This window comes from Oncorhynchus nerka, linkage group LG13, assembly GCF_034236695.1.
Source record: "Oncorhynchus nerka isolate Pitt River linkage group LG13, Oner_Uvic_2.0, whole genome shotgun sequence".
Taxonomy (NCBI): Eukaryota; Metazoa; Chordata; class Actinopteri; order Salmoniformes; family Salmonidae; genus Oncorhynchus; species Oncorhynchus nerka.
Genome location: NC_088408.1, coordinates 34557453 through 34566425, shown reverse-complemented (window position 1 = coordinate 34566425; position 8973 = coordinate 34557453). Strand labels below are relative to the sequence as shown.

Genomic DNA, 8973 nt, shown 5'->3' with positions numbered 1-8973 from the left:
TCGGTTACGAGTCCAACGCTCTAACCACTAGGCTACCCTAATATAATTTTAAAAACAGTACACTACACTTCCTATGCATATAGATTATTGGGAAGCTGTTATCAGATAGCTTAGCTAGCTAATTAATATTAACGTTTCTGAAGAGTACAAGCTTTCAAGATAGCATAACAAATGCCATGAGGCTCATTAGTAGTTGCTAGTTTAAAGGAAATAATTCTGCTTGCTTAGTGAGTACCACTGCCTCCCGATTTGCCTCATACCTGGCGTGAACTAGGGACCTCTGCCTCACAAATTCGTGACCGCCCTCTAGTGTCTTAGCCGATCGCCTCCTGAGTGACACAGCGTCACTACAGCCCCGGGTTCGATACCAAGCTGTGTCACAGCAGGCTGTGACCGGGAGACCCATGAGGTGCACAATTGGCCTAGCCTCGGCCGGGTTTTCCTTGCCCCATCGTACTTTAGCGACTCCTTGTGGCGGGCCCGGCACCTGCAAGCTGACCCTTGTCACCAGTTGGACGGTGTTTCCTCCGACACATTGGTGCAGCTGGCTTCCGGGTTAAGCGAGCAGTGTTGTCAATGAGCAGTCCATCTTGCCAGGGTCATGTTTTGAAGGACGCATGGCTCTCGACCTTCGCCTCTCCTGAGTCCGTAGGGGAGTTGCAGAAATGGGACAAGACTATCAATTGGACACAATGCCACATATGTGTCAAGCTGAGGGAGCGTGCAATTGGTATTCTGACTGCAAGAATTGTCCAACAGAGCTGTTGCCAGATAATTTAATATTAATTTCTCTACCATACGCCACCTCCAATTTCTTTTTAGAGAATTTGGCAGTAAGTTCAACTGGCTTCACAACCATGCATAACCACACCAGTCCAGGAGTTCCACATCTGGCTCCTCCTGCAAGATCATCTGAGACCAGCCACCCAGACAGCTGGTGAAACTGTGGGTTTGCACAAAATGTCAGAAACTGTCTTGGGTGTACTCGTCGTCCTCACTCGGGTCTTGACCTGACTGCAGTTCAGCATCGTAGCCGACTTCTGTGGGCAAATGCTCACCGATGGCTACCAGTATACTGAGGTCATCGTTGTGAACAGGGTACCCCGTGGTGGTGGGGTTTACTTGAGTAAAAGTAGATACCTTAATTTTAAATGACTCAAGTGAATGTCATACAGCAAAATACTACTTGAGTGGAAGTTAAAAGTATTTGTTTTAAATATAAGTATCAAAAGTAAATGTAATTGCAAAAATATACTTAGTATCAAAAAAGTGATACTATGTAATTTCACATTCTTTATTAAACATACCAGACAGCACATTTGATTTATTTACAGATGGCACACTCCAACACAGTGTTTAGTGAGTCTGCCATATGCAGAGGCACTAGGGATGACCAGGGATGTTACCTTAGATGTGCGTGAATTCAACCATTTTCCTGTCATTCTAAGCATTCAAAATGCAACAAGTACTTTTGGGTGTCAGGGAAAATGTATGGAGTAAAAAGTACATTATTTTCTTTAGGAATGTAGTAAAAAATAAATAGTAAAAACTACACCACTGGGGTTATGGTATGGGCAGGCATAAGCTACGGAGAACGAACCATTTCATTTTATCAATGGCAAATTGAACACAGGTAGTGTGACGAAATACTAAAGCCCATTGTCATGCAATTCATCCCCCACCATCACTTCATTTCAGCATGAAAATGCACAGCCCCATGTTGCAAGGGTCTGTACACAATTCCTGGAAGCTGAAATTATCCCAGTTCTTCCATTGCCTGTATACTCACCAGACATGTCACCCACTTGAGCATGTTTGGGATGCACTGGATCGATGTGTACTACAGCGTGTTCCAGTTTCCACCAATATCCAATTTTGCACAGCCATTGAAGAGTTTGAAAACATTCCACAGGCCACATTCAACAGCCTGATCATGTCTATGTGAAGATGTGTCGCACTGCATGAGGTAAATGGTGGTTCTTTGACCCACAGGCCTTCCTTTTTTTAAAGGTATCTGTGACCAACAGATGTGCATCCGTCTTCCCAGTCATGTGAAATCCATAGATTAGGGCCTAACACATTTAATTCCTGTAACTCAGTAAAATCTTGACATTTTTGCATTTATTTCTGTCACATTTTAAATATTTCTATACAAATTTGAACGAAGTTCCAGCATTTTGTAAAATCTGTATTTATTCATGATTTACAAAAGGCCCAAGCAAAACAATTTAAATTATTAAAATGTGTAACCTAAAATGAGAAACAAAGTTGAATACAGTCTTTGAAGCTGAAACAGGATATTGCCACCGATACTTTATGCACAATTAAAGTTAACAGTGAAATCTGGCACATGTTCTCCTGAAAAGAATATTTACACAAGATGGATGAAAAAGCTGTGAATGAAGAGATGTAGGGGTTTAAGACTGGAGAGATTTACTTCATGTAAATAGCATACTGCCCAAATCCTTCAAATAATAGTTTCCTACAGTAGCCTTATAGATCCAAATGTATTCCATGTTTTATAGATTTAACAGAAGGCTCAAACATTTTAAATAAACAAAATCTGTGCAAGTACATTACATAAGGTTCAAACAATGTTCCTACTTTTGATTTTTATTATCATTTGAACTGACAGTGAAGTAATTTCCCTCATACTGGTGATGTATACAATTTGTCAAATTTCACAACTCTGCAAATGACTATTCAATTCAAAGAAAATCAATACTAAAAAGTGGGGGGAATAGAAAACATTAAAAAACTGTTAACACCCCCATTGACAGCGAGAACCAAAAGATAGGAGTTAATTGCTTTAATTTCCTACGTCACACTTCTATAAAGTCTGAACTGTCCATTTCTGAAGATGAACACCAAATGAGAGAGTTGCTACTATCACGAAGTATAAGTTCTGTTTGGAACGAGAGAGATATTTACAGTGTGTGTGTGTGTGCACTCAAGTGGACCCCCAGTAGGACCCAGTAAACCAGTTTATATATGTGGAAGTCATAGTGAAGACATAGCATCTTCCAGTAATAGCTGGAGCAAAACTAAACCCACATTCTAAGGAATGAAGAACAGTGTATCACAAACCAGAATGGACAACATTACTCCATTTGAATCAGAGTCACAGGAGGTTGGTGGCACCTTAATTGGGGAGGACGGGATCATGGTAATGGCTGGAGCGGAATTAGTGGAATAGTATCGATATATCAAACAAGTTTCCCATGTGTTTGATGCCATTCCATTTGCTCAGTTCCAGCCATTTATGAGTCGTCCTCCCCTCAGCAGCCTCCACTGCGTATAAGAAGTTAACTAAAATGATTAGTCTGGTATGGAAAGCCTGGGCATTTATTTAAACAAGGAGAAATTAAGTGTGAAAATATGTAATGCAGAAGGAGCATAAAATATTCCACATTACAGTAAGCTATTACATTTTTTTTTAAATAAAGCAAAACTTTTCATCCCTAACCCAAGAATCATTTTACAAACAAAAATATACCCCCCCCCCCTTCACGTGATTTCAGATGTCTTACTAGTATAATTAAAACATTTTTACAGTGGTTTATTTTAATATACCCCCCCTTCACGTGATTTCAGATGTCTTACTAGTATAATTAAAACGTTTTTACAGTGGCTTATTTTAATATATCCCCCCCTTCACATGATTTCAGATGTCTTACTAGTATAATTAAAATGTTTTTACAGTGGCTTATTTTAATATACCCCCCCCTTCACGTGATTTCAGATGTGTCTTACTAGTATAATTAAAACGTTTTTACAGTGGCTTATTTTAATATATCCCCCCCTTCACGTGATTTCAGATGTCTTACTAGTATAATTAAAACGTTTTTACAGTGGCTTATTTTAATATATCCCCCCCTTCACGTGATTTCAGATGTCTTACTAGTATAATTAAAACGTTTTTACAGTGGTTTATTTTAATATATCTTCGACAGTTTAAGAGGGAAATTAAGCAAATAAATGTCTCTCCTATTGCAATGATACATTTAAATTGTACGTAATGGTCCAGTTATTAAATAAAAAAACAAAAAAGGAGAGTCACTGGGAAACAAAACCTGGCTCTCTTTCTCGTTGCCGAGTTGGGGCTTGGCGGTCTGTCTTGCTAAGGCTCCAGTCTACTACTTTGTATTGAGTTCATTTTCCAGCTCCATGAGTTTCCGTGAGGCCTTGACTTTGTTAGACACCTCCTTCCCTTGGGAAAAGAGCCGCTGGCGCTCCTTGAAGGTCATACTCTCTGGCGCTTCTCCAGTTAAAGTGTTTTCCTGTTCTTGACCACTGCAATGAGAAGAATAACCACAATATGACTACAACATATACTGTACCACGTTGTGAGTTCTCAGAATTCCTACACGACAATGTCTCAAGTTTCTGATGGTCCTTCATTCAGGCGTTTCCTTCTTAGGAGGCTGACCCAGTTGAATGTTCTGTTTATGAAGAGAGAGAGATGCATGGCAGGCCTCACCCTTTTGTCCATTTCTCTCGCAGGTCCTTGTAACCTTCTTCTGATCCTACAACCCCGGTTGTGTTTCCAGTGTATGAATGAAATCCTGTATGAATTCATTCATTGGGGAAATAGAGCACATTAGTTAATAATTCATTTAGTTTTAGTACCATGTTGGCTGGTAAACCCAAAGCGTGTTTTAAAAAGATGCCGGGTACAAAAATGTGTATAGAACCACTGTCTATTAACAATTTATTCACTGGGATTAATTTACCTGCATCAGTACACGAAGAGTACTGCACGGCAATGTAAAGTTATTGTGACGTAACACTGTCAACTGTAAATCGTTGCCAAGTCACAATCCAGGCTATAATTTGATTTATCTGTACCCAGCAACTTCTCAGTCAACTTCAAATTCTACAACAAACCAAGATTTTTCCACAGACCAAAAGAAGCCGTTGGGACTAGATTAGCTGACTGAATAGCGTTAGTGCATTCCAAGGCACGCCTGAAGCAGCAGGGTCTGTAAAACAAGTGTGTGGGATCAAAGGTGGAGGTCAACCATTAAGGCATGTAGCACCCGAAGTAAAGTCATCAAGCCTGTTAAAAACCGCTGGATGATCGGTAGGAGCTCATCAAAGCCACAGGGGCCTGAATGAGGACCCATTTGATGTCCGAACTGGATTTCTTACTTCTAACCGAGCATCACTGACCCACAGGTGAACTCTACCTCTGACCCACAGTAGGCATTAATCAGTAGGCTCACGTGTCCGTGTGTCTGTCAGGGCCATGCCAGCGGCGGCTGGGGCTGGCGTCTCACACTAACCCAGAACTCCCACCAATAGAATCTGACTGGTTGTGTTCCAACAAATGGTGTGTGTGTGTGTGTGGAAGCACAACCAGAATCCAAATGCATGTTGATTTTGTTTTAAATGGAATGAAACTGGGGATAACAGGGCAGACACAAACACATTGACTTGTGTGAACCGAGGCAGGACTCCACTGGCATGGTCAAGTTCTTCTGGTGCAGAACCGGCTCTCAGTCTACAGGCTAGTTGATAAGTTGGTACTTATCCAAGGTCTGTCCCCTGAGCTAAAACAACAGCTTATGAACCCTCCAATAACAAACACTAAAGAAAGGGCCTCTGATGGTTTGTGGATTTCATTCTTTTAGTGAGCCAAATGTAAGCTTATACAGAACAGTACTTTGGCATCAGATGTAATGTAAGTCAACCAAAGGTCTTTCTAGAGCCATGGATAATGTGTTCCTTTCATTAAAAAAAGGCGAACACAAATACCCCTAACTCCAACAATTCAGTTAGATTTTGCTGATATTCTTTTACGATAAAGTGGAGCAGGAGGTGGAATCTGAGCAGTCTCAAAACATTTAGATATCTTATCTATCAGAGAGCTGGGTTGCCCTTCACCTTGATGCTGCCAGTGGATTGTGGTAAACAGAGGGAGCCAGTGGTTCAAGTGGAAACCGGTTACCTGAACCACGGCATGGCCTCAGAGGGAAGCAGCAGCATTAGACAATGTCACTGACACATAGACAGACTGACGGGACAGCCAGAGACATGGCACTGGCAGGCAGACAGAGACATGGCACACAGACAGACAGATGACTGGCAGACAGAGGCATGGCACACAGACAGCCAGAGACATGGCACTGGCAGGCAGACAGAGACATGGCACACAGACAGACAGATGACTGGCAGACAGAGGCATGGCACACAGACAGCCAGAGACATGGCACTGGCAGGCAGACAGAGACATGGCACACAGACAGACAGATGACTGGCAGACAGAGGCATGGCACACAGACAGACAGAGACAGACATGGCAGACAGACAGACACACGGCAGACAGACAGAGGCATGGCAGTCAGAGACATGGCAGGCAGACAGAGACAGATAGCAGAGACAGAGCAGACAGACAGAGACACGGCAGACAGACAGACAGTCAGAGACAGACAGACAGAGACGCGGCACAGACAGACAGAGACGCGGCACAGACAGACAGACAGACAGAGACGCGGCACAGACAGACAGAGACGCGGCACAGACAGACAGAGACGCGGCACAGACAGAGACGCGGCACAGACAGAGACGCGGCACAGACAGACAGAGACGCGGCACAGACAGACAGAGACGCGGCACAGACAGACAGAGACGCGGCACAGACAGACAGAGACGCGGCACAGACAGACAGACACGCGGCACAGACAGACAGACACGCGGCACAGACAGACACGCGGCACAGACAGACACGCGGCACAGACAGACACGCGGCACAGACAGACAGAGACATGGCAAACAGACAGAGAGATAGAGAGACCGAGACAGGGCAGAATTAGGAACAGTCATAGCAGCTAAAAAGAGGAGTGAACAGAATACATGAGTGTTGAAAGGAGGAGAGCAAAGCAGCAGAGGCAGTAAATAGCAATGGATCTCATCAGGCCGATTGGAATGAAGCTAGGATTCAGCGGGGGCGGGTTGCAGGTTTTGTTGATGTGAGATTATAGCAAGGTTAGTGATTGGTCCCTCAATTTGAGTGAGTAATGCAACACATTAACAACAGGCCCACCACACATCATCCATACTGGGTAGGGCAGGGGCACTGGTGCTGTGTGCAGGTGACATGCAGGGTGACATTCACTGAGCCTCTTGACTAAGACTGTGTTGCATTACTGCCATCTTTTGTCCATGGCTGTTTAAAGTGTTCACATCGGAGGGCTTGCGTTCACATTTTCTTTAAGAACACTTATAAACATGGCCTCGAAAATAGAAAGGCATAATCCTGTGATTGTCAATGGTGGATATCATTAGTTACTAACAGCATTTCTACTTAAGAAATATCTTATTAGTTCCTCAAACTACAGTAGACTATGTTATGGCTCACAATGAAACACTGAAAATGTATTGTATTTAGAGTATGAGAATACTAATAGGCTTTTGAATGCCCTTCTCACCAAGAGACTTAAATTATTGTGGTTTGTTGACCAAAAATGCAGACTATCCCTAAAACGTCAAGCAAAGTTTATCTTGAAAGAAGAGGTTCCAGCAATAGAAGACAATAACTGAAAGTTGACACTTCTGCCAGTAGGGGTCACTAAAGGCTTTAAAACAGAATACATTGTGCCACAGATTTAAACCATAGAACTAGATTATAGTGAAGTAGTACTACCGCTCAGTAATCTAATGAGTGATTGATTGGTTTGGAGCCCTGACAGACCTTTAAACAGCCACAGACAAATGCAATGGCTCACTCAACAGATCTTTTCCCCTTTGCCAAGTGAACCTGAGGAGAGTTGCTCCTCTCAGGTCCCATCACAGAGACAATGTGATAGATAAGAAGCCAGTGGCTCAGTGTTCCTTAATGCCAATCCCACCCCCAAGCAGCTGTGGGGCCCGCGGCAGGGCTGGGCAGGCAGGCGGGCGGCAAGTCACCACCACAGCAAAACCAAACACATGGGTGGGCGAGGGGCGGCAACACCAACAGTACTATGATTGGATATCTGGAGTGCGATCACGGCGAATCACGGGTTGGTTTATCGATTGCTTTTACTTGCTAGAAGGATGATTGGAGGTAGAGGAACGGGTGAGGACAGGACATTTGACAGAAGGATCGGGAAAAACAAACAAAACGGAATCTGATTTGCTAGTGGAGGAGTGGAATTTCCAACAACCTATAACAAACTGATGGGAGATGGCTGGAGAAATAACAAATTACAAGTTGATTGGCAACTACAATACAGATCTACTGGATTGTCGAGAGACAGAGGAAGGGAGAAGGGAAAAGGAAGCCAGAATGACTCTACTGAAAAAAACAGGAACACAAAAATAAAAAAACATGAATGAATGAGAGATCTGGAGAGGGAGGCGTATGGGAGGGCGTGTCCTCTCTCCTCTCCGTGTCTACCTTTAGAGTTGCCTGTCGGGATGAAGCTGAGGCTGGGTTTGATGGGAGGGGGAGGGGGCTGCCCTGCAGTACTGTTGGCATTGACAGCCGGCGGCTGGAATGAGCTGGACAGAAAGATCCCATCAGACAGAGGGCGGGGCTTGCGCGCAGGCGGCTGCGGCTTGTGCGCGGGCGGGAGGTCACCATAGGACTTTCTGGTGGCGGAGAGCTTAACCTGACCTGCAGCGTCCTCCTCCTCCTCGTCATTGTACGAGACAAACTTGGCAGTGTACAAGGCGTCAGGGGAGACGACCTGGGTTTTGAGGTAGGATGCGTTTCTCTGAGGAGGGGGTGGTGGAGCGTTAGTGGCAGTGGGGGATGCAGTGGGAGGGGGGGGCTGAGGCTGGTAGTCCCTGGGGAGGGGAGGTCTGTACAGACCAGGCTCGTCAGGGGTCAGCAGCTTGCGCTCGGCCTCCTCGTGCTGCCGGCGCCGCCCTTCCTCCAGACGTGTGTAGTACTCCTCCTCCTGCCTCCTCTAAGGGAATGGGAAGAGCCTGTTAGTGTGGCCAAGGCATGGCTGACTGTCTTGAGACTGACGCATTCTGCTGGAGGGA

At 44.4% G+C, this 8973-nt stretch overlaps 1 protein-coding gene across 13 annotated transcripts in view; it reads right to left on the bottom strand.

Annotated features, from left to right (window-relative positions):
• Positions 1–2175: 2175 nt before the first annotated feature.
• The window catches only part of LOC115139431 (afadin), a 147534-nt gene continuing 140736 nt past the window's right edge, over positions 2176–8973 (bottom strand). For 5 of the 13 annotated variants that reach the window (XM_029676785.2, XM_029676787.2, XM_029676788.2 and 2 more), the window contains 3 exons: positions 8381–8894; positions 4481–4565; positions 2176–4293 (listed from right to left, as the gene is read on the bottom strand). In XM_029676785.2, coding sequence (XP_029532645.1) covers positions 4137–4293; positions 4481–4565; positions 8381–8894 — 756 coding nt within the window. In that variant the 3' untranslated portion in view covers positions 2176–4136. The remainder of the gene's footprint in view (positions 4294–4480; positions 4566–8380; positions 8895–8973) is intronic. The other 8 variants (XM_029676790.2, XM_029676796.2, XM_029676794.2 and 5 more) reach the window with 3 other exon arrangements.